We start from the raw sequence: 25,574 nt of genomic DNA on the forward strand, positions 1-25,574 counted from the left end.
CAACGGCCGGCCGAATCCTGCGCCGAGGGAAGTTGTTCTTCCGGGGTACGGCGACGGCTTCCGGAGCAGCTCATGCACTCTGGGGGTGTGGGGATCGGCTTCCTCGGGTCCTGCGGCGGACCTCTGCTTTCACCCGCAATGAGCTTCCTCAAGAGCTTCCCGCCGCCTACGTCGGAAGACGGGCTCCGGCTGCAGCAGCCGGACACCGAGGCCGTGCTGAACGGGAAGGGGCTCGGCACCGGCACCCTTTACATCGCGGAGAGGTAGGGTCCCCGGGCTCCGGCGCTGGCCTCCTTCGGGGGCTCCCTCCTCCTCCCTCGGGCGCGACCGCGGCGGGGAGCGCGGGGCGACGCTGCACGTCTGGAGGCTGAGAGGGACCCCTCTCCCGACCCCCCCTGGCTCTCTGCTCCAGCCGGTGTTTCTCCTTAGCGACCTGGGCTTTTTACCGGCCTGTCTGCTGGAGCCTGGCGCGTGGTCACGTTCACAGAGTTTTGAGTTTGCAGAGCCTCGCTTGGTTTCCGACGTGCCTGGCTTTCTGAATGATCTGGGAGCTAGAAGTGTCCCCTGCGTAAGATAAGTAGGCCCAGAGTAGACTGCGAAGGGGTTAGGACGCTCGGTTAAGGAGCGTGGATTTTCTGCTGCTCTAAGTGTGGGTGGGGAAAAGGAGCATCTTCAGGCCCACGCAGGGCGGAGTCATAACCAGCCGAACCCGACTTCTGGATGTGCGGGTCCGGGAAGGAATCCTACTTTTATTTGACTACTTGTAGTGCTTTGTACTTTCACAATAAGGTAGACATGTCACTAAAATACACATTCATTCATTCATTCACTCATTCACTCATTCACTCTCCCTCTCCCTCCCTCTGTGTCCTCCCTCTCTCCTCTCCTTTTCTTTCGCTGTGGTTATTCAGAGAATCCCATTTCAAGATCTGTAACATCCAGATTAGAAGTGGATCTTTCTACTTCAGATTAACAAAACAAACTCACTGGTGTGCCCTCCATTTTTGGATTTTAGTTAATTCCAGATGTAGTCAAGTTGACAACCAAGAATAGCAGCCATCACACTATGTAAAATGGGTTTTGCTTGTTTATTTTTGCTAGAGACAGGGTCTCTATGTAATCCTGAACTCACAGAGGTCCTCCTGCTTCTGCCTCCTGAGTGCTGGGACTAAAGGTGTGCGCTCCCACCAGGTGGTTCTTTCCATAATTCCTTGGTGGGGGTGTATCTTGTATATGATTTTGCATTTTTGGAAACTTTAATAAAACTTAAAAGGTACAGTGTTGTTAACACCTATATGTTGATACCTTGTATGTTATCAAGATTGATTGAGGACTGGAGAGATAGCTCGGGGTTTATTTAAAGATTCATTAATGGTTAACATTTTATCTTGTTTCTTAAGCTGTTTGAGAGCTATATACATCTTCTAACCTCACATGTAAGTACTTTTTGTTGTTGTTTGGTTTTTGGCTCTTTTTTGGGGGGGGCACCACCCAGCTCTCAAGTAAATTCACACACGGAGGCTTATTCTTTTTTATGAATGCCCAGTCTTAGCTTAGCTTAGTTTCTTGCTAACTTTCCTTAACTTATTCCGACTACCTTTTGTCTCTGGGCTTTTCCCATTCTCTAACTTCTGTAAATCTTACTCTTACTCTGTGGGTCGCTGTGGAGCCGGGTGGCAGCTCCTGGACTCCTTCTCCTTCTCTGCCTCCTCGAGCTAGTTTTCTCCTATATATACTATCTGCCTTCCAGCCCCACCTATCCTTTCTCCTGCCTTGCTATTGACCAGTTCTTTATTAGACCATGGGTGTTTTACAGGGGCACAGTAAGCCTCAGAGTTAAACAAATGCACCATAAACAAAAGTAACACACCTTAAAATATTCTACTACATGTACCTTAGAAGACCAAGAACAGCCACACAATTACCATGTTCAGAAAGTATATCAGACTCTGAATATTTCTTTAAGAAAATATTTTTGGAAATGTCCAAAAATTATGGGTTATATGTGTCCGAGTTAAAAATTAAACATTACATTTCCACCTTGTACATCTCTAGGCACCTCTCTTTCCTCACTTCCTTGGTCTGATTCCCCTTAGGTCATGGTGTGATTCAATAACGGGGTTCCTCTAAAATTATGACAACTGGTGACTTACATCCAGGTCGATGACCCTGTGTATGTGAGAGGGGGGGGGAGGTAGAGGGAGGAGTCGGGGGAGCGCTCGGGTTCTAATGAGGAGGAGGAGGGTGCTGGGGTGAAAGGGTGGGAAAGAATGTTCTTTTGTGCCGGGACATGTATGTCTATTACACAGGCATACATGGTATATAGAGTAAATACTGTTGAATAGTGAAGGAGAACATGGAAAGATCCAAAGCTGGAGCAGTAGGAGCACGTTCATGAGCTTGGCTGTATTGGATTGTAGCCTTTGGGGAAGTGTTTAGGACTTCAGCCAAAGAGAAATGGTGTTGAGTGTGTCTTCAGAGATACAGAACGCCTGGGCTCATTTTCATAGGGATTTGTTTTGTTTTCAGATTTATTTTATTCTGTGTGTATGCGTGTTTTGCCTCCATGTATGTATGCACATCACTGAGGTCAGAAGAGGGCGTTGGATGCGCTGGAGTTAGAGTGGTGGTGAGCTACTGTGTGAGTACTGAGGATCCATGGACCTCTGCAAAGAGCAGCAAGTGCTCCTGAGCACTGAGCTCTCCAGACTCCAGAGCTTAGTTTTTATAAGAGGTTGAGTGCTTATCCAAACAAGGAAGTTAGAAAGGCATGAGTAGTTCCAAGTAAGTTCTTTTTTGTTTTTGTTGTTTGTTGTTTTGTTTTTCGACACAGGGTTTCTCTGTGTAGCTTTGCACCTTTCCTGGGACTCACTTGGTAGCCCAGGCTGGCCTTGAACTCACAGAGATCCGCCTGGCTCTGCCTCCCGAGTGTTAGGATTAAAGGTGTGCGCCACCACCGCCCAGCTCCAAATAAGTTCTTTAAGATGGATGGGCACAAGCTTCAAGGTCTCTTACTTTGCTGTGCTGTTCTTAAACCTTCACCAGAAATCAAAGACGCTGGTTCTCCTTATTTGTACGTATCAGAGTTGAACCTTTTCAACCTGTGTGTACTACCCTTCTAGTTCTTGTCCTTGCATTTATGACATTTGGGTTTGGTTTTGTTTTTTATGACTGGTCACAGTTAATTATATATTTTGGTTTTGGAGTACTTCTGGTATGTGTGAGAAGAGACAAAACAGAATTAGAACTTAAAATCACGTAAATACTTACAAGTGCCAAATCTGTTTCTCTGTTAGCTTCTCAGAGCCCATAGGAACATTGTGCTGAGACAACATGCTGTGGCCCTTAGGGGACCTTTAAACCAAAGGACCTAATTTGCTAGGTACTGATTTGATTTAGATGCCACCCTTTACACTGCCCAGTGGAGTTAATAAAGGTTTTATGGCTCTGAATATTTGAAATTATTTTGAACTTGTAAATCTGGGATGTTTTATTCTAAATTGTGGTCATGTCAGAATATTTTGGAGGTGAGAAAGGAAGCATAGTTTGATAGGGCTATTTTTGGTACCCATGAGCACAGTTTCATTCCCACATTAAGGGAAGAGCTGTGGGCAGGAAGGGTACATGCGGCACACAGTCAATTACATAAGAAATCTATTCCTTTAGAGGCAGTAGGGATGAAATAATTCCTCAAATGAATTTTTTGGGGTTTTTGAGACACGGTTTCTCTGTAGCCCTGGCTGTCCTGGAACTCTCTTTGTAGACCAGGCTGGCCTTGAACTCACAGAGATCCACCCACCCCTGCTTCCCGAGTGCTGGGATTAAAGGTGTGCAGTACCACCCGGCAATTTCTTAAACTTTAATCACTTTGCTATTTAAAGCTTATCACCTTATCCTTCTATTTTTTCGATATAAGCCTAATGTGTGGAATTCTTTCCAATAACTGCATCTTTTATTGCTTTTAATTTTTAAGTATACCATTAAATAGTATGGCTAATGGGCCAGCCTGGTTACAGAGTTCTAGGACAGCCAGGGCTACTCAGTGAAACACTGTCTCAAAATGCACCCCCCCCCCAAAATAAAAACAAAAACTAATCTTAGTGTGCTTATAGAGTTACGCATTTACCACCACAGTCTACCTTTGCTTTTGGTCATACTTTTGCTGAGGACTGTTATACATGTGGGTTTTACTGTTAGACATTGATTTACTTGGTGGTGGTGGGTTCCGAAGGCGTAAAATTTAGTGTCCTCTTAAACTGACCATGATTGATTTTAGATTGCTACACTATCATTGTTCCTGCCTAAAGGAGTTCTTGGTTCTCCAATTGAATATTTTTTAGTTATTTGTTTTTTCTTGTTTCGTAAAGCTAGAAATCCACGGGAGTCTGCTTAAAGGTTAAAAGGAATTCATTAGGAAAGAAAACTCATTAAACATAATAGGGGAATCGTCACAGGGTTCTGGGAAGCTGAGGTACTGTTCCATGCTGTTCTGCTGCCTGAGTCAGTCCACACCATCCGAGCCCATGAGGGAGAGAAGAGAGCCCCATATGTGCATCTCAGGTCTTAAGGGCAGATACTTCAAGGTTATAGGTAACAGTTACCTGTTATATCTTGAGGGACTGTACCTCAAGGTCATAGGTAAAACAGATATCTAATACATCTCCCCCTTTTGTCTAAATAAGAAAGTTCTAACCTAATATAAAACTGTACACAATAGGAATGTTGATTAAGTATTGTCCAGGAGAGGGGAAAGGTATTAACATAAACAAAATAGAAATACAACCAACAAGAATGGCAACAAGCGCCGGGCAGTGGTGGTGTACGCCTTTAATCCCAGCACTCGGGAGGCAGAGCCAGGCAGATCTCTGTGAGTTCGAGGCCAGCCTGGTCTACAAAGCGAGTTCCAGGAAAGGCGCAAAGCTGCACAGAGAAACCCTGTCTCAAAAAAAAAAAAAAACTGGCAACAAGCAAGAAACACACACAAAAGGTTCAGAAATGTCCAGACCATAGGTAAATGGCATGTTACAGAGATTACTCCAATAGCTGTCCTATCCTGAAGATTCTAATTTTAGTATCTAAAATGTTCTTAGCTAAGATCTGAGGATAATAACTATTTAGTCTTCAACCCCATCTAAGACCTGAGAAGGAAAATAATATTACCTGAGAAAACAGGAAGTGCAAGCAAGCAATTTCCGAAAAATTGTGAGAATAGACCGAGACAGCTGGCAGCCTGGACTGTCTAAATCTAAAGTTTCTCAGCACTGTTGGGTCATTCATTTTTGGCTCTAGGCCTAGAAAATCTGACAGACCATTATCAGAAGCAGAAATTTTGAAAGACCGTCTTACCCTGTCTTGGCAAGGTTCAGTAGTTGCTTTTCCTTGTGTCCTGTTCATCTGGAAAGGACAGCGTGTATATTGTCAGCAGTTGAGGCAAGGGCAGTTCTTTGCCCAGCAGACCTTTTTTTTTTTTGCCAAGAAGAAGACAAACCTCCAAACGGAGTGTCTTAGAAACCCAACATTCTCTCAGGAGTAGGTCAGTGCTGCCAGGAGCAATCATGTCTCACATCAACACAATTCTAAGTTATTAAAACATTTAAATGCCATATTCTCTAGGTCTATGAAGTGTTTGAAGATTACCTATCCATCTGACATGTATTTTTATAAATCTGGAAAACCTAGCTAACATAATTGTAGATATGACAAGCATGGGTGAATATTAATCTGTGAGTCTTATCTACCTAAATAACCTAAGGACTAATACTTCACGTGTCAAGGTGTAAACAGATTTAATTGTAGATATGACAAGTATGGGTGAATATTAATCTGTGAGTCGTTTGCGGCGGGGGGGGGGGTGTTCTGAGACAGGGTTTCTCTGTGTAGTTTTGCGCCTTTCCTGGATCTCGCTCAGTAGACCAGGCTGGCATTGAACTCACAGAGATTCACCTGGCTCTGCCTCCCAAGTGCTGGGATTAAAGGCGTGCGCCACTACCGCTGGCATCTGAGTCTTATCTACCTAAATAACCTAAGGACTAATACTTCACATGTCAAGGCAAACAATCTGTAAACAGATTTATAGTATAAGGACAATTACCTCAAAATTATGACAATATCCAAAATATCTTAAATGGAGGTAGAAATGTATAGTGCAATATAATAACAATATCCTTAAATATGTATTAATATACAAAATATCCTAAACAGAGGTAGAACATACAGACAATATGACAAACATAATTTTACATTTGTGTCAATATACAAAGTATTTCAAATAGGAGTAGGGACATGTGTACAATATGACAATTACAGTTTTGAATTTGTATCAATATAAAAATTATCTTAAATAGGAATAGAAAAATAGTTTACATTTGTGTCAATATACAAGGATCCTATCAGTATAAATTATCTAGGGCTGATAGTTTGCTAAAATTAGTTTATTAGTAGATAACAATAATCTACCATAATATTCTATACCTGTCTATTCCCCTTTTTTCTTTTCTTAAAGGGAGTCCTGAATCTAAATTTTATTGTTTCACCCCCAACCCTATAACAACTTATCCATACCCTGAGAAAATGAAACCTTTGGGAGAGGGGGCGTCATTTTCTTTAAATTGCTTCCTACTGTTTAGGGGGCGATGGTATCTCTGTGGGATCCTGTAAGAAAGCTAAATGGTTAAATCTCAGTAGGACTAGCTGTAGAGTCTGTAGCCAGTCTCAGAATAATGGGTAAGGTTATCTGAGATTCTGGCTAGAAGTGTAATATAATGGACCATCTCATCTCGGAACTGTCCTGAAGAGTTTGCAGTCCAAATCTGATCATTGAGTGGTGTTTTTTGGTTTAATGGCATCATTATAGACCAAGTAGAGTTGTTATTGTGGGGCCCTGTCTTTCTGGAGACTTCAGAGACTGCTATTGGAAAGACTTACTTTTCACTGTGGAAAACTTGAACATTATTAATATCAAAATGGAAGGTTTGGATTGTAGGATGACATGACATGTGAGGAAGATTTCTAGAAATCAGGAATAAGCATGGAGAGAAATAGAATTTTTGACAACAATGGTCCCTAGATTATTGTTTGTTTGTTTTTTTATGTCACACACTAGTTGACTCTTCCAATATGAGACAGAATCTCCTATTTTTTTTCTTTTAGCAACATGCTTGGATTTAGAGAAAGAGAGAGCTACATTCCACTTCCAAAGCCAGCTTGATTTATAATTGAATTGAGACCACAACTTTTCTAGAGTTAAAGAGATATTGATGTTAGGCAGTGAAATATTATTCTGTAGAGTATATGGGTACCAATAGGTCCTTCCCTTCTGCTGTAGATGTCTAGGTGTCCGAGGCCTTTTGATTTCTTGAAGATGGGTATTTCTGGTTTTTTTGTTTTGTTTTGTTTTTTGTTTTTTTGAGACAGGGTTTCTCTGTGTAGTTTTGGTGCCTGTCCTGGATCTCACTCTGTAGACCAGGCTGGCCTCGAACTCACAGAGTTCCACCTGACTCTACCTCCCAAGTCCTGGTATTAAAGGCGTGCGCCACTGCTGCCTGAAGATGGGTATTTCTAAATTTATGTAAAGACAAAAAACAGAACCCTCCCTGACCATTGTTTGTTGAGTTTTCCTTACAACTTGTAGAATTGTCACATTGATGAATGAGCTATCATTTTTCCTCATCATGGGGTTTCTCCTGTTCAAATCAAATTTTTATAATTTTGTTGGCATCCATGGCTTTTTTTTTTTTTCTGCAGAAGCAAAAGTAAAACCTCTTCCCCAACATAGGACATATCCTGGTTTCCATTCCAACATCAACACATCTTTGAAGTAAACAGGCCCAGCTAGCTCAGTAGGTAGAGCATGAGACTCTTAATATCAGGGTCATGGGTTCATGCCCCACGTTGGGCGCCAGATAAAGCGAGAAATCCACAGGAGTCTGCTTAAAGGTTAAAAGGAATTTATTAGGAAAGAAAACTCATTAAACATAATAGGAGAATCGTCACAGGGTCCTGGGAAGCTGAGGTACTGTTCCATGCTGTTCTGCTACCTGAGTAAGTCCCACACCATCCAAGCCCATGAGGGAGAGAAGAGAGCCACATATGTGCATCTCAAGTCTTAAGGGTAGCCCGGAGGCCGTGCCCCAGGGGCAGGTACTTCAAGGTTATAGGTAACAGTTACCTGTTATATCTCAAGGGGCTGTACCTTAAGGTCATACGTAGAACAGATATCCACTACAGTTTTGTTTGTTTGTTTGTTTGTTTGTTTTGTTGTTATTTTAGACTGAGCCTTATATAGCCCTGACTAACCTGGAACTGCTATGTAGACTAAGATGGCTTTGAACTCACAGAGATCTGCCTGCCTCTACCTTCCAAATGCTAGGATTAAAGGCATATGTCACTGCCTTGCCTTTTTTTTTTTTTTTTTTTTTTTTTGAGACTTGGACTCTATATATTCCAGACTGGCCTGGAATTCATTGTGTGGCTCAGGTTAGCCTTGAATTTATAGCCGTTGTCCTACCTACATCAGCCTCCAGAGAGCTCATATTATAGCTGTGAGCCATGGTGAGCTTGTCAGAGCTGTATAGAGAGTAGGATGAATCTGGGCATGGGAGCACAGGCTTGTAATCCCAGCACTTGGGATGTGGAGGCAGGAAGAGCAAAAGGAGGGTCTAGAGTTCCTGGCTGTGGCTGGCCAGGGTAGAGCACGCCTTTAATCCCAGCACTGGAGGCAGAGGCAGGCTGATCTCAGTGAGTTCCAAGACAGCCAGGGCTATAGAAAGAGACCCTGTCTGCAAGGGGGGAAAAGGTTCATGGCTAACCTGGGCAACTGAGGCCAACATGAGCTAAATATCTAGACTCTGTCTCAAAAACGGGAGGGAGGGAGAGAGGATGGAGGAAGAAATTGGAGAGGATACAGGATATGCATATGTTCTGCTGTTCTGCAGGGGCATGTCCCTATTCCTTTAACTTGTATATTTTAAACTTTTTGTTTGTTTGTTTGTTTGTTTGTTTGTTTTGTTTTTTCGAGACAGGGTTTCTCTGTGTAGCTTTGCACCTTTCCTGGAGCTTACTTGGTAGCCCAGGCTGGCCTCGAACTCACAGAGATCCACCTGGCTCTGCCTCCCGAGTGCTGGGATTAAAGGCGTGCGCCACCACCGCCCGGCGTATATTTTAAACTTTTATTAGTATATAGTAGTTGTATAAAAATGACTTTTATTGTGACATTCCCTTTTAAAGTAGCATTATTGACTTGGTTTACATGGCATACAGCTTGTTCTTTTCATTCATAGAAGTTAATGATTTTATTATGCACTCATAGCCACACTCAATTTTAGAACATTTTGTCGCCCCCCCCCCCCAAAAAAAAAAAAAAACAACCTAATACTCATTAGTAGTCATTCCCTATTTCAGCCCTGGAAGTGTTTTTGTGGCTTCTTCTTGTCACTGACTTTTCTGCTCAATTGTACAATTCATAGTGAGGGAATTAACTGCCAAGAAAAATTAGGCATTACCCGTCAAAATTCAACATACTGACTTTGGTGATAGTTTCTTTTGTTATATCAATAAAATATTTGTGCACTTTTATTTGTGGTTTTTTGAGTGTTTTTTTTTTTAATGTTATTTTATTTGCATGGTGTTTTGCCTCCATGTATGTCCGTGTATCACATATGTCCCTGGTGCCTAGGGAGGCCAGAAGAGAGTGTCAGATCTCCTGCGGCGGAATTACAGATCTTTGTGAGCTAGGAATGTGGGTGTTTGGAATTGAACCTGGGTCTTCTGGAAGTGCTCTTAATCACTGAGCCATGTCTCCAGCCCCTCTAATTTTTTCTTACAGCTAGTAATAAATGGGAACTTTTACCTTGTCTCTTAAGGTAATAATTAATTTTTTGAATTGTGATTGTAATCACATATGTTTTGTGTGTACATTTAATGTATGTGGAGTGGAAAGGATGATTACCAGTTATCTTGTACACTTATCTACTGAAAACTGTGCTAACATTTTTCAAGAATATTAAATAAAGGGATGGAAGTAACAGTACAAACACGATTCATTAACATACTTAGTGCTAATGTGTGTTACCAAGCACAAGTGCAGTTTGGAACAGAAGAGGTCCTTGTAGAAGGGTCTCATGGAGTTATTCGGGACTTGACTAGATGAAAGGATCTGCACAGCAAAGAGGAAAACTGGAGATATCCTAAACAAGATAAACACAAAAGACAGGCACAAGGTAGGGGCCGAGAGCTGCTCTTTCAGAGGACCGGAGATTACTAGTCCCCATATTGGAGAGTTGACAGCCTCCCCTAACTCCAGCTCCAGGGGATCTGATGCTCTCCCAGCCTCCACCAGTACCCACATGCACATACACAGGCAAAATAAACACAGATGACTTGAAAAATTACCTCTCAAATATGTTTGAGTTTATAGCTAGAGGAAAAGAAACCATAAAAGAAAAAAATTAAGTTCTTGTCACTAAATTTTCTTATTTTAAGGAATATTTCCAATATTGTCAATAAACTTGAATTTCTTTGTATGCATAAAAATGTCCATGTTGAACCTTTGTAAGTTGTGGAATATTGTTAGGATTTAATTTTTAAAAATAATCTGCCTAAAACCTGTTTTTCAGCCGCCTGTCTTGGTTAGATGGTTCTGGATTAGGATTCTCACTGGAATACCCCACCATTAGTTTACATGCGGTTTCCAGGGACCTAAGTGCTTATCCTCAGGAACATTTGTATGTTATGGTGAATGCCAAATTTGGAGGTATGTATGATATAACTTAATCTAGTGCTCCTCTGATAGCCAAGTATATTTTAAAGGGCAATGTTTGTTTATTTGTTTGTTTGACATGAGGTCTTACAGGTTGCTCAGGTTAGCCCTGAACTCCTGGACTTGATTAACAGTGCTTATTCTCCCAGATACTGACACTTTAGGTGTGTGCTGCTTTACTAATCTAAAAAGCAATCTTTGATAATAATCAATATAAAAATTAATCCTTTGGTCCACATTAGATAATATCATATTAAGCAAAGTTAATTACCTAAAACAATTTGGACATTTGAATTTCTTCTAATGGGCATTGGTTTTGTGTGTATCTGCCTTCTATTTTCTATATATCTGCACTTAGAATTCTTCTGTTAATATGGATGTTTCTACTTTTTTAACTGCTTATTCCTTACCCTCCTAAAGACACTTCAGAGATGTGAACCAGTATATTTTGTCTATCTAGAAATTTAAGATAGAATTGTTTTTATTTATTTATTTATTTTAAAGATGTATATGTGGGTGGGGGTTATTGCCTGCTTTTATGTCTGTGTTACTACATGTGTGACTGATGCCAGCAGAGACCAGAAGAGGGCGGAAGATCCCCTAGACCTGGAGTTACAGACTGTAGCACGAATCTTAGAAGGTCTTATTAATAAAAACAAACCTGGAGCCAGGTATTGGGGTGAACGCTGGAAGATCAGAGAAACAGAACAAGCCACAGCCACCTCGCCTCACCAATTCCTCAGCTGATCCTGTTTCCTCAGACTGGAAGTCTCTGAGTCCTCATCCAGAATGAATCTCAGCTGAACTGCTGCTAAAAGCCTAAAAGCTTAATCAGCTCTAGTTCCTGGTTTTCGTGCTTTATGTGCCGTTCTGCTTTCTGCCTTCACTTCCTGGGATTAAAGGCGTGAGTCACCATGCCTGGCTGTTTTCAGTGTGGCTTTGAACTCACAGAGATCTGGATGGATCTCTGCCTCCAGAAGGCTAGGATTAAAGGTGTGAGTGCCACCATTTTCTGGCCTCTATGTCTGTCTAGTGGCTGTTCTGTTCTCTGACCCCAGATAAATTTATTAATGTGCATGATATATTGGGGAACACGGTATCACCACAACAGACTGTGTTTTTTATGTGTTTGTCTGTGTGAATGTGTGCTACATGCGTGTGGATGCCTGCAGAGACCAGAAGAGGGCATTGGATTCCTTGGAGCGGAGTTACAGGAAGTTTTTAAGCCAAACAATATGCATTTCAGGAACTGAACTTCTAGAGCAGTGTGTTACCTACTTTTTCTATTGCTGTGTCAAAACACCATGACCAGTAACTAAAGAAAAAAGTGTTTAATTGGGCTTAAAGTTCCAGAGAGTTAGAGTCTGTGATGGTGGAGCAAAGGCGTGGCATCAGGAACAGCTGAGAGCTCACATCTCAGACCACAAGTAGAGGCAGAGACAACACTGAGTGGCAGGAGATTTGAAACCTCAAAGCCTATCCCCAATACACACCTCCTCCAATAATGCCACAGCTCCTAACCCTTCCCAGATAGTTCCTCCAACTGAGGGCCAAGCGTTTAAACAGATGAGCTCATGGGGGCCGTTCTCATTCAAACCACCAGGAGCAACAAGCACTCTTAACCACCGAGCTGTCTCTCTAGGCCCCGGCTGGTTTCTATTTTGTTTAGTAGTGGTTCGCAGTAGGTGGATGGGGAGAACTTGATGTGCTGCTGCTGTTGGTTGGTGAAATTTTATTGGAGGAGGAGGGTTGCTACTGGCATCCAGTAGATGCCAGATTGCGTGCAGTACAAATGTTAGGAGTGTCACAGTTCAGAAGCCCTGCGTTTCAAGATTCCCCAGCTTTACTGTTCATGAAACTATAAGTAAGTTGTCAATTCTAAAATAATGGGTAGCTTTTCTCTGAAATCTTGTGTAACAAGTCGGGGTTTTCGCTTGGTTCCAGATTTAACCTTTTTTTTTCCCCAGAGCTGAGGACCGAACCCAAGGCCTTGCGCTTGCTAGACAAGCACTCTACCAGTGAGCTAAATCCCCAACCTCATCATTTTTATTTAGTTGTGAACACTAGTTACTAATTTTTAGTACTCTGCAGAGCAAGCCATACCTTATTAAGTGGTATTGACTGATCCAGCTATCCAAAAATATTCTCACTATAAGATTTCAAAATTTTCCTGTTGGAAAGGGTTCAAAGATAGATAAAAATATCATGAAATTTGGGAAAGGATAAGAAAATGTTAAAAGTTCTTACATGTTGGAGTGTAACATGACTTCCTAATGAGGTAGTAGACACCAAGTTCACTCACTTGACAGAAGGAAAGAAGGGGATTTTTTTGGCTCACAATTTCAGAGATATTTCAGTCCATCTTGGTGGAGAACACATGGCGGCAGGCATGTGAGGCCGCAGCTGTCCACTTGGCAGAGGACGAGGAAGCAGAAGGGGGTAGCATCAGAGCCAGGGGTGGGTAGAACCTTCCAAGGTCTGGCCCTAGTGCTGCCCTCTGGGCAACAAGTGTTCCAAACATGTGCCTGTGGGGACATTGTAGAACCCATCCATAACACTAAACGCAACTATGATTTTTAGAACTGCTAATCAGTGTGCTGTTGCTATGACAGAAGACTTCGATAATCAGTTTAATAAGGGAGGGTTTATTCTGGCTTGTGAGTCACGGATTTCAGCCAGTACTCATTTGGCCCTCTTTCTTTGAACCTGTGCTGGCCCAGCACATCATGGCAAGAGCCTCCACCTGGTTGAGGAGACTTGAAGGTAGTCAAGAGAATAGTTGTTCACATCATGACAGCCAGAAAGCAAGGCATAGAGTCCCCATCCCCTCGGATAAGCTCCAGGGACCTAACGCTCTCCATGTCCTCACCTCCTCAAGATTCAATGCCCACTAGCACCACAGGCTGGTGACTAAACCTTCACTTAATATGTGGGCCTCTGAGATCACTCAGGATCCCAACCACAGCGGTAAGGAAGAAATTAGGTGGTGTTTAAAAGCAAAACTTTCAAAGTATTCTTGTCAATCAATTCCAAATGCTGACGTGTTGGAGCCAGGGGTGTGGCTCAGTAGTATAATATGTTTAGCATATGTGAGGCCCTGAGTTTAAGGCCCCCCCAAAACCCAAATAAATGTTGTTGCATAATGCCCGGGAGTGTCCAGGATAAAGCACCCCAGTAAGTAAACTGTGCTTCACATGCCAGGTGAGTCATTTTCTCATGAGTCTCAGTTTCATTAAAAAAAAATCTCTAAAGGATTATGTTAATCTCACTTTCCACATGGCCTCATCTCCCAACAGTTCTACTGACTCCCAGTATCACCACAGGCTACAGACTCAACCTTGAATCAGTTTGGAGCCTCAGTGCTGCTGGTTTTTCTTTATACTGAGCTGAAACACAGCAGCACACAAATACTAGTTAAGGGCTCTGCCCCTGGCAGTACCAACAGGCCCCTACATTCCTTTCTATTTGTGACCTTCAGGCACGTTTCAAGACTATAAGAAATTGTTAATAGTGGTTATTTTCAGGGTAGAGATGGCTCAGTGGGTTCAGTTCTTGCTGTGTAAGCATGGGGACCTGGGTTTGGATTCTCGGCATTCACATAAAAACTGTGGGAACAGAGAGAAGCAGATCCCAGAAGTCTGCTGACCAGCCAGTCTCACCAAAACAATGAGCCCTGGGTTCAGTGTGAGACCCTAGCTCAAAAACAAAACAAAACAAATAAAAGCAAGTGGGGGGCAAAGGTCCAGATTGAATTTACGGCCTTCTTTTCCATGTGTACAAGCAAGCGTACTACACACACCTGCATATGCACGGGTATATATCCCTCCCCTCCCCAACAGTGGCTATTTCTGGGAAGAGGATCAGGCTCTAGACTCCGGCACTGCGCTGTGCAGTACTGTTACACCAGAGTGTATTGCTGTCACTCTTGAATGCAGTACCTCATTATAGAGCAGTAGTTGTAGTATTGCACCATGTTGTTTTTTAAAATGCATCGACAAAGTTTGGAGGTCGTGACTAACCAGTGATTTAGAATTTTCCAGTAGGTGTATTATTCTGCTTGATAACTAAAGTTACATATGTTTAACAATGTGCCATTGAAAACAGCACAGAAATATACTATGAAATCTGTTACTTAAAGGTATTATTAGTGGCCACTTCTAATTGTTTTCTTTTGCTCGTCTGTATTTTCATACTATTTTACACTGAACTTATATTAAATAAGTACTTCGGGGTTGGGGATTTAGCTCAGTGGTAGAGCACTTGCTGAGCAAGCACAAGGCCCTGGGTTCGGTCCTCAGCTCCAGTAAAGAATAAATAAATACTGCCTTAGTGGATGTGCCTTGTTTACCTTGTCAACCTTACTGGATGGAGAAAACTTAAAGATGTTAGTAAAACACACTGCTGTGTCTCTGTGATGGTATTTCCAGAGACATTTAACTCAGAGCTGAGGGAAGAAGCCCCACATGTGAGGAGCACCATCAGTCGGCTGAGTGCCCGGATGGAACAAAGGGGAAGAAGGAAGAAGCCTGTTAGTGTGGACATTCTTCTCTCCCTGGCCTTCCCCTCACTTCCCCTACCTTCTCTTCCTTTCCTGTACTCCGTCCGCTTCCTGGCTGCCATGAGTAAGACACTCTGCTCCATCTCACTCTCCTCTCTTCCATGGCTCAGTTCCCTATCAGTGGAGCCAGCTGAGCATGGTCAGCTTGACACCAGGAGCCGAAATCAGCCCTTGCTCCTTTCTGTTGATTGCTCAGTGTGGTGTCACAGTGATGGAAAACTGACACCCCCTGCACGTAGATTTACTGCATTAATAAGTATTGTTCTGCTTTTCCTTCATCTGCATGAATGTTTAAAGTTTTCTAATGCTACTTTAAATGTAAAAGTTTATTCTTTTCTTCTTTGACATAGCGAAGTATTAAACCCAGGGCTTTGAACATGCTAGGCAAGCGCTCTACTACTGAGTTGTATCCTCAGCCTCCCCAACCCCCTTAAAGTTTTTTGTTTTGAGATGGTTTTGCTAAATTGCCATAGTTGGCATCTAACTTTGAATCTTCCTCCATCACCCTCCTGAGTACCTGGGGCCACCCTAGCTCAATTTGTACTTATATTTGTAGGTGTAGTGTGTGTGTGTGTGTGTGTGTGTGTGTGTGTGTGTGTGTGTGTACGTGCACGCATGTAGAGGCCAGAGAACAACTTGATGAATTTAGGTCTTTCCTTTAAATGGGCTCTAGGAATCAAACTCAGTATTGTCAGATTATGCAGAAGCCCCTCACCAGCCCTTAATTTGTGTTTATACTGAGCTTAAACACATGATTGGATCTACCGTCAGTGTCTAAAAATGTCAAATAAATAAAATTTTCTATTCCTTGAGCTAGATCAGCAGTTAAGAGCTCTTGCTGCTCTTTCAGAGGACCAGACTTATGTCATGTCAGGTGACTCAAAGTACTTCTAACTCCAGCTCCAGGTGATTCTGATGCCCTCTTCTGGCTCCTGCATGCATACTGTGCACATAAACTTATGCAGACACACATAAGTAAACCCTTTTTTAAAAAAAGCCTTTATGTCTAAAAAGGTTTTTTTTATTCCTTTTATAGAAGAATCAAAAGAATCTGTCTCTGATGAAGATGAGGAAGACAGTGATAATGATGTTGAACCTATTACTGAATTTAGATTTGTGCCCAGTGATAAGTCAGCACGTGAGTGTTCTGTAATATTGATCTTTTCTCTTTATGTTCCCCTCTCCTGTTGATAGACACACACCTTCATTACGGTTACCTGCATTCTATTGCTTTATCTTTGTTTTAACCTCCTTAAACTTGTTGAGAGTGGGTACTTAATCATGTCACAAATTGTGAATAGAGTAATAGTATTGTATACAGCATGGTACCTAGTGTATTTTGTGTAAGGAGGATTCTGGTTAGTTTTATTGATTGATGTCTGTCGCTGGAAGTTTCTCCAGTCCTGCCCAGCCCGAGGTCCTGCCGAGTCTCTCCCACTGCCGACCGCCCGCAGTCCCAGTCCTGCAGCAGCTTATAAAATCATTACTCAGAGGCTTAATATTAATTACAAATTGTATGGCCTAGGGTTCAGGCTTTTTGCTAGCTGGCTCTTACAATTAGACTCAACCCATTCATATTAATCCATGTATTGCCACATGTTCTGTGGCTTTACCTGCTTCCCTAGGCACCTCTCAGCGTCTCTGATGACTCTGCCCTTCTCTCTATATCTCTGTTTGGATTTCCAGCCTGCCTCTACGCTGCCTTGCCATAGGCCAAAGTAGCTTATTAACTAGCTGATGAGAGCAGCGTATATTCACAGGGTACAGAAAGACACCCCACAGCAAATGTCACCTGTGGGAAGCACTTCCAAAGTTGAAAATGCGGAGACTGATGAAAAGTACCTGTCTTGTGACAGGGGCTTTATCCTCATCAGCAGTGTGACCAGTAACTCTGACCACCGCCCCAACTCTGGTCAGAGTCGCTCTATGTAGTCATGGCTGTCCTAGAACTTGTTATGTAGACCAGGCTGGCCTCAAACTCACTGAAATCTCTCTGCTTCTGTTTCCTGAGTGCTGGAATCAAAGGCATAAGCCATAGCATCTGGCTTGACCTATTTTTTTATTTTTTTTACTTTTTTATTTATTTATTTTAGTTTTTCAAGACAGGATTTCTCTGTATAGTTTTGGTGTCTGTCTTGGATCTCGCTCTGTATACCAGACTGGCCTTGAACTCATAGAGACCCACCTGCCTCTGCCTCCCGAGTGCTTAGGAACCTATTTTAAATCTCACCACCCATAAAGAGATCTCAGTAATGTCTTGAACTCTTTGTGACTTGTTCCTTGTCTCAGGCACTTTTGGAATAGGCTGTGTACTTTAATGATTAATTTTTATTTGAATTTTGCAGATTTTTTTTATAAATATTGTTACCCTAGTAAACCTTTTGTCTGCTTTGAAATTTGTTTGCACTGGTGGTTATGTTTATTCTAAAACTTGGTGGTGCACTGGAAAAAAATATTAGTTACAATTTAATGTCTTTGCTCAGTGGAGGCGATGTTCACTGCAATGTGTGAATGCCAAGCCTTGCATCCAGATCCTGAGGATGAAGACTCTGATGATTATGATGGAGAAGAGTATGATGTGGAAGCACATGGTTAGTGACTTCTCTTATCAGTATTGGTTTTAGTGTTTCATTTTAAGCATGTAGTTGTCCTAAGGGCACAAGATTTTATTTTTTGTATCTGCGTAAAGTAACCAATTTAAAGTGGTTATAAATAAAAGAAGTGATACATTGGCACACTATGTCTAGACCCTTTCAGCAGTCAAATTGGGGAATGAATGAATTTCCCAAATTCAAACAACAATAAGAGATTATTAGGGTTGGGGACTAGATAATGGATATAAATGGGAAAGAAAATAATAGCTAGAAAATGAGTAGTCAAGGGCATACTTTAGGCTGAGTTGACTGCCCCCACATTGAGAAGTCTGTTTATAAGTCTGTTTCTATGTAGCTCTTTAAAATTTTTTTTTTTTTTTAATTTTTTGTGTATGGGTGTTTTGCTTAGGTTTATAATATGTGCACCACATGTGTGCCTGGTGCCCTCAGAGGCCAGAAAAGGATGTTGGAACCCCCGGAATACAGTTTTGAACTGCCAGCTGGGTGCTGGGAACCAAATCCTAGTCCCCTGCAGGAAAGGCAAATGCTCTTAAGCCAGGCATCTCTGCAGAGTCCTATTGACCTCTCTCTTAGTCAGCACATCGCTTGAAACAGCTTATGGACAATGTAGTGTTCTTTCCCCTGAACCATACTTCTGTCTACAAGTATTTCCCCTTGCCTTCCCAGACCAGGATGCATTCACTCCCCTGATAGGCTTGTAGCCTGAGTCACAAACTGTTGTGTTTGCATTTCCCTCTGGTCTTATGCATACCAATATGGGTATCCAAAGTCTTTTCCTACATATGAATCCAGATCCTCGCCTGAGACTACCTATTTCTGGGATTGTTCTTCACATACATAAACATGTGCTCACTTCTTAGAGATTTTTTTAAGTGATCTTATGTTTTGTCCTTTTTATTTTTTTTTAGATTTTCTGTTTTGTTTTAAAAGGAACATGTTAATTCAACATCCCTTCAGTATCAAATTAATTGTGTTCACTTGTAAAATTCCCACCTTGGACTAATAACGGAGTCACTGGTTTTTGAAACACCCTCTTCTCATTCTAGACCTAGACAAGCTCGTTTTCTGGGAACTAATGTTTACTAGTTTATTAGCTCTTAAATGTTTTCTCATCCTAGAGGGTAGAAACAGTTTTTCTTTTTCTTTTCTTCTTCAAACTCTTAAACAATGGCCTAATCCACAAATTTTGGAAGTCTTTCTGGGAGCCTACACATCTTCAGCAAATGCATTTTTGATTTTCCATTGTGTTTTTTCCAGCTGTTGTGTAATCGCTTAAAAGCTTTCTGTTTGTTTAGAACAAGGACAGGGGGACATCCCTACATTTTATACCTATGAAGAAGGATTATCCCACTTAACAGCGGAAGGGCAAGCCACACTGGAGAGATTAGAAGGGATGCTTTCTCAGTCTGTGAGCAGCCAGTATAATATGGCAGGAGTCCGGACAGAAGATTCAGTAAGAGATTATGAAGGTGAGTTCTCTTTCTCTTTGGAGTAAGCAACTGGCTGTAAGGGAAATCTTAAAGAAACAAAGTTTTCTCTTAGAAACTGGAAGGCAATAAAATTTCACAATTAACCTAAAAATATAGGAAGCAAATGTGGAGTTACTAGAATGGCTAGAATGGGAATGTTTTTTGGTTTGGTTTTTTTTTTTTTTTTGTGTGTGTGTGTGTGTGTGTGTGTGTGTGTGTGTGTGTGTGTCCTGTTCACCTTTGCCTCCCAAACTGTGTCAGTATACAAATGGTCTAGGGCCAGCAAGATGCTCAGCACGTAAAGGTGCTCTCTGGTTGGAGGAGAAAATTGACTGTCCATTCAGCAGCATAATAATAGGTTCATCCTGAGGGCCCATGTCCTACCCATGCGCAGGTCTGTGGTCCAGTTAATGGTAGTAGGCATTAGTTCCATCCTGTAGAACAGGTCAGAAATGCATTCAGAAAGTGTGGTTACTCCTTTGCGTTCGTGCCATGATTACACCAGTGGCCTGTCTTGCCAGGCCATTAATTACTGTAGCTCTCAGCATTGACAGCTGGGTAAGATCCTCCATTTCTTTTCTCCCTGTTAATGTGGATAGTACTTTCTAGAACTATGAAAGCTAGTCAAAGAGATGCTTCCAGGTTGTTGTCAGCTTGATTTCTCCATGTTCTATCACTCAGAGATGTGGTGTCTTCAGCAGTAGGCTCTTTTTTCTAGCTTTTTCCATTAATTATTTAATGGCAGGAGAGGGAGAAGGAGGATGCACACATGGGATGGTGCATGGGTTCCTATGAAAGGACAGCTTTGGGAAGTTAGTGTTTGCCTTCCACATTGTTGAGGCAGGGTCTCTTTTCTGTTCTGCATACTCTGGGCTATCTGGCCTTTAGGCTTTCAGGTGATTCTCCCATCTGTGCCTCCCACATCCATCTGTAGTACTGAAGGAGTGTTAGAATCATCTTTCCATGGATTCCCAGGACTAGGAGCCAGCTCAGGTTATCAGGCTTGGACAGCTAGCACTTTGGCTTGCTTAGTCATTTCCTCAGCCTCCATTACACTGGAGGCCATTATATTCCATTATACTCCATTACATGGCTCTGAGGGGATGACATTGTTTACCAGCCCAAGTGTTTACAGACTGTACCTTCTAACCTCAAGCTGATTGTGTGCCGCTTCTGGATTTAACATTTATATATGTTTACTCATTTAATTCTAAGAATTCTGTTGAATAAATTTATGACCCCCATTTTACACATAGACAACTGAGGCACAGAAGGATTACATTGGTTGAGGCCAAACAACTGATAAGTGGTAAGAGGATTAAATGAGCCATTATACAAAAATAATATACCTGCCACTGTCATAAGCACTTGTTGCATTTTATATGTGTTTAGTATATATTACTATTTTATGCTCTGGTAACATCGTAACACTTGTTATTTTTAATGATGACAGGATAGTCTTAAAGTGACTTTCTTTAGTTTTTCTTCTTTTGGTGCATTTAAACTTCGCATAATGCTGTGATTGGTATCTCCATGCATATAGCATGTTGACCTGGTTTTCTTGGAGTTCTGGACTGTTTGGGGTTAGGGGCAAGAATTGTGTCTTACCGTGTTGCCCATGCTGGTCTCAGACTAGTAAACTCAGGTGATCCTATCCCAGCATGCGACATTGCATAGCTAGGTGATAGGATGTCAGGGGGTTGGGCAGAAGTTTGTGGCAGGTAAAGAGTTGAGGAGTGAGAAAGTAAAGAAAACAACTGGAGACATTTTTTTAGAGTCCTGTTTTCTTCTACCCTCCTCCCACTCCTTTTGTAAAGATTGTATTTGTGTGTGTGTGTGTGTGTGTGTGTGTGTGTGCGCGCGCGCGCGCGCGCGCGCATGCGCGCGCGCGTGTGTAGGAGGTGTTTTACCTACATATATGTCCGTACACCACTATGGTTCGTGCCCTTGGAAGCCAGCAGAGGATGTCAGATCCCTTGGAACTGAAGTTACAGACAGTTGTGATCTGCTGTGTGGGTGCTGGGAATCGAACCTGGGTCCTTTGAAAAAGCAGCCAGTGCTCTTAACTGCTGACATCTCTCTAGTCTTTTTTGTGAGATGACAATAAAGAGGAGATAAAATTCTGCTCTTTTTCTTTTTCCCCACTAGCTGTGTCTTGGGCTTTTTGAGTGTATCACCAAATGCCTTTAAATAGTGTCTCAGTCAGTACTCCACACAGTTCTCCGAAGAATGAACAATTGATGCCTACTTACTGCATTTGAAAATTCCTACCAGCCAGCCAGCCTAGCACTTGGGAGGTGAGCCTGGACTGCACTGTGAGTTTGAACCAGCCTAGGCTACATAACAAAACATTGTCCAAGAACATTTAAAAAGAAAAAAAAAACAAAGGAAAGATATAAATTGACTCCTAGCTAGGATTCTGGGATTTGTATGTGTATGTGTGTTTGTATGTTGCTGTTGTGAATTTACAAAGTAAATGTTAAATGTATGGACTGATTGTAACTGACTTAAATCCACAAGAGCTTTTCCTGTCTATCTCCTTTTGAGTAATTTAGTTTTCAAAGTAGAAAGTGTGGAAGTGGAGGCGTGAGATAGTCTGGCCTGGTGGTTCATCCATGCAGTTCTAGCCCACAAGGGACTGAGGTCAGGAACTGAGGATAGCCGAACTGCATGACACCATTTCAGAAACAAAACAAAATGCCAGAATTTTTTAATCCAGTTATTTTATCTTTTTTTTTTTTTTTTTTTTTTTTTTGAGATTGGGCCTCACATGTAGCTCTGGCTATCCTGGAACTTAGTACACAGACTAGGCTGGCCTCGAACTCATAGTTCTGATTCTGCCTCCCAAGTGGTGGGACTCAAGGTAGGCACCATCATGCCTAGTTTTTAAGTGAATTCTTGCCAGCAGAGGGCACTGGCATCCTTGTTGAATCTCCCTGTCTGAAGTGCAGTCTCTTTATGTGCAGATGGCATGGAAGTAGATACCACACCGACTGTTGCTGGGCAGTTTGAGGATGCAGATGTTGATCACTGAAGATGATGTATGCTGCCATACAGTGAGTAACTTATTCTCTCCTGTGTCACAGAACATGAAAACCCTGGGAAATGACTGTTTTGTTTTTTGAATTCATAATTTAAGAGAATGCTGTATAATGCACAAAGTCTGTAAGATTAGCAGTTTGAAAGATTGTCGCCTCTCTCTGGTTTTTTTGTCCTAAGAAATCAAAGTTTGCAAACATTGTAGTCTGGGTTTAGCATCCGCCAAGCACTACGCTGGAAGGTAGAATACGTGTACGACAAAGGGGAAGTGAGTTTGAGCTTAGCAGTTGGTGGTGGCCATCTGTTTGGACACGAGCCTCCCTGCTGGCTCACGCGGGAGTGACAGCCTGAGCATGCCTCGGTCTGCTCTTGAGCCGCTTGCCCTCATTTGTGTGAGCTGAGCCTGTTTCATGGTTTCTTGCACCTTACTGCTTTTCAGTTCCGGGAGGAAGTAAAGTAATTCCAAACTGAGCTTAAGACATTATAATCTGGTATTGCTATCCCTCTTTCTGGGAGCAATAGGGGACAGATGTCCTGTGTACATCTAGTGATCAAAGCTGGTTTGTCCAGACCAGGTACAGTCACCCAACAGCCAGTATTTCCCAGAGTTCTTTCCTGTCTGCCCTTCACGGTTGATATACTGGTTCTCTGCTGGTTTTGTTTCTGGCACATTCTAGTGAGCTTTGCCTTAAGTTTGTCCCTGAGTACTTGCTACTCGGAAACCTTTCCCAGTGTGAACAGTTAGGCTGTACTTTGTTAGGTAATTGAAGGTCAAGGACTAGCAGCTGCAGAGTCCTTTCTTAAAATCTGGAAATTTTTTCTTTGTAAAATTATTGTTGTTCCTTCCTCCCTATAATAATGTTGTCCTGTCCTTCCTTCCTCCTAAATACTGGCTGTTTCCCCTCCTTTTAGGCCAGTGTTCTCAGGGTCCTTTGATTTTATTAAAGTACATATTATAGCCTGACAAGACTACTGTGTATAGTCTGACTTGACTCTGCCACTGCTGTTGGTCATCTGGTTCTGTCTTGAGTACCGTCACTATTTCTGTTGTGATTGTGATTCAGTGGTGGAGACTGGCCTAGGGTGCTCCAGCCCCTCAGTTCAGTCAGTCCTCATCACTGACCTCCCAACACCCACACTGCAACTCACAAACATCTGTTAAGTCCAGTTCCAGAGGATCTGATGCCCTCTTCTGGCCTCCTCAGGCATTGCATGCACAACATACACATACAGGCAGGCAAACACCCACACACATAAAATAAAGGTGTTTTTTGTTTTCTAATTCTGGTGTTTACAAATTATTATGGTTGTGAAACTATGAATTATGACATTGTGTCTCTGTTTTCTTGTAGTATGGTTATCAAAAAAATAATCCCAAAGAAATTCTGTGCTTCTGTGATTTATGTCTCACCCTGTAAAAGTTTTCCTTCCTCTAACCTTTGCTTCTTCCTGTGGTCTGCGGCCAGCGGCATCTCCTCTAATCTCAGTGCTTATTTCACTGGCGCTCGGTTGGTCTTCAGCTCACAGTTCAGACCTCACTAACTTCATCTTGGCTCCCAGCTATGCCACCTTCTGTTATTGTTATTGGCCTGGAAGACAATTTTTTGTATAATCTGACTTTCCTATATTTCTCTGAAAAATTGGCTGTTGAGAGATTATCATTTTGTTTGCAGCCGTCATGAGAAATTCACTTGGCACATCACTAATGGTTACACACTGGGATTCTGGGATTCTTTGTAATATTGAAATAACTATAAAATTGCTACAATTTTTTTAAGATTTATTTATTTATTATGTATACAGTGTTCTGTCTGCAGGCCAGAAGAGGACACCAGATCTCATTACAGATGGTTGTGAGCCACCATGTGGTTCCTGGGAATTTAACTCAGGACCTCTGGAAGAGCAGGCAGTGCTCTTAACCTCTGAGCCATCTCTCCAACCTCCCTGCTACAAATTTTTTAATGAGCTGCTGTTTTGTTGTTTGTTTTTTTTTTCTGCCCATTTTATTCTCTCTGTTCCATGTCAAAGAAATGCTGTATTCATAAATTTTATTCATGCTCATCTGAGTAGTTGACCTGATTTCCAAACAACGTAATTTTTGACCATTTAAGATTGTATGTGCTTTTAAAGTCTGAACAAGGGCTAAGGTGTTTGTGTAACCATTACTAATTTCAGAATAATGATGTCTGGTACATGAGATGGGGACAGAAGAGCGCACAAAGATCTCGAGGTCACAACTCCACTGGTGACATGTGTGCACATGCTGCCTGTGTTCCTTTGGACATGGAGTCTACATAACTTAACCGTTCCTTGCTTTTCTCATTTGTAAAATGGGTGATATTAGCTGCCTGGAAGGGTTATTACAAGGCCTGAGAACCCTACAAGACTACACCTAATAATGGCTATTAGTAATAATAACTAAACCTTTTGTCTTGCAGATTCTCTCATAACGGCAGGCGAGAACTTGGTGCCTCTTCCACTCCAGAGTGGGGCTGGTGAAAGGCTTTTTCCTTCTCCAAAACTCACTTTTCAAGACAGACTGTCATGAGACAGCAAGCTCATTACCAACAGAAGAGACTGTGACCTTTATCAACAAAGGTGAATTAACTGAGCGGGTATTTCTAGTTCTCATTTACCCCCAAACTTCCTGTCTAGGTGTCTTCTGAGTAGGCCTCTAATTCCTGCCTCTGCTGTGTGCACATCTGTCAGCCGGAAGGCTTCCATGGTGAAATGTACAGAGCTCACACTGTATAGACTGGGTGAGAAAGAGATGCTGAAGCTTAGATGTCTCTCTGGGGGTTTAAAAGAACTCTCATCCCTAAGATGGAAAGTACAGCCCTCAGTGGGGGAAGTCTCTAGCATCTCCACAGAGGCATGGGTCCTTTACTTCAGGCTAACTCTAGGTCACCTATGGGGAACCTCAGCCACACCTCACCAGGACACGAGACTTCTCTGCTGACTTCTGTTCTTCCTCCTCATCCCAGTCTGCTCTGTTCCCTTCTCCCAGCTTAGGTCCTTGACTGTCTACTCTCCTAGCTTTCTGTAACACAATAAATAATCTGTAATGAAGTCTGCAAAGAACGCTTAATGATGTTTTGTCTTTGTAATAGTTAACAAATAAATCTAGGTTTTCTATA

General features: G+C 42.1%; 1 protein-coding gene across 2 annotated transcripts; it reads left to right on the plus strand.

The window, feature by feature from the left end:
* On the plus strand, positions 1 to 25,574 carry Clns1a (chloride nucleotide-sensitive channel 1A). 2 transcript variants are annotated; one of them, XM_042280233.2, is made up of 7 exons: positions 1 to 263; positions 10,614 to 10,750; positions 16,351 to 16,452; positions 17,798 to 17,905; positions 19,225 to 19,398; positions 22,365 to 22,454; positions 24,876 to 25,574. In XM_042280233.2, the coding sequence occupies exons 1-6, from the start codon at positions 73 to 75 to the stop codon at positions 22,430 to 22,432; spliced, it is 780 nt and encodes a 259-aa protein (XP_042136167.2). In that variant the 5' UTR covers positions 1 to 72; the 3' UTR covers positions 22,433 to 22,454; positions 24,876 to 25,574. The 2 variants fall into 2 exon arrangements, with proteins under 2 accessions (XP_042136167.2, XP_076403765.1); XM_076547650.1 differs by lacking the exons at positions 22,365 to 22,454; positions 24,876 to 25,574 and adding an exon at positions 21,547 to 21,681 and having other exon boundaries at positions 45 to 263.

Source organism: Peromyscus maniculatus, chromosome 1 (assembly GCF_049852395.1).
Source record: "Peromyscus maniculatus bairdii isolate BWxNUB_F1_BW_parent chromosome 1, HU_Pman_BW_mat_3.1, whole genome shotgun sequence".
NCBI classification, from domain to species: Eukaryota; Metazoa; Chordata; class Mammalia; order Rodentia; family Cricetidae; genus Peromyscus; species Peromyscus maniculatus.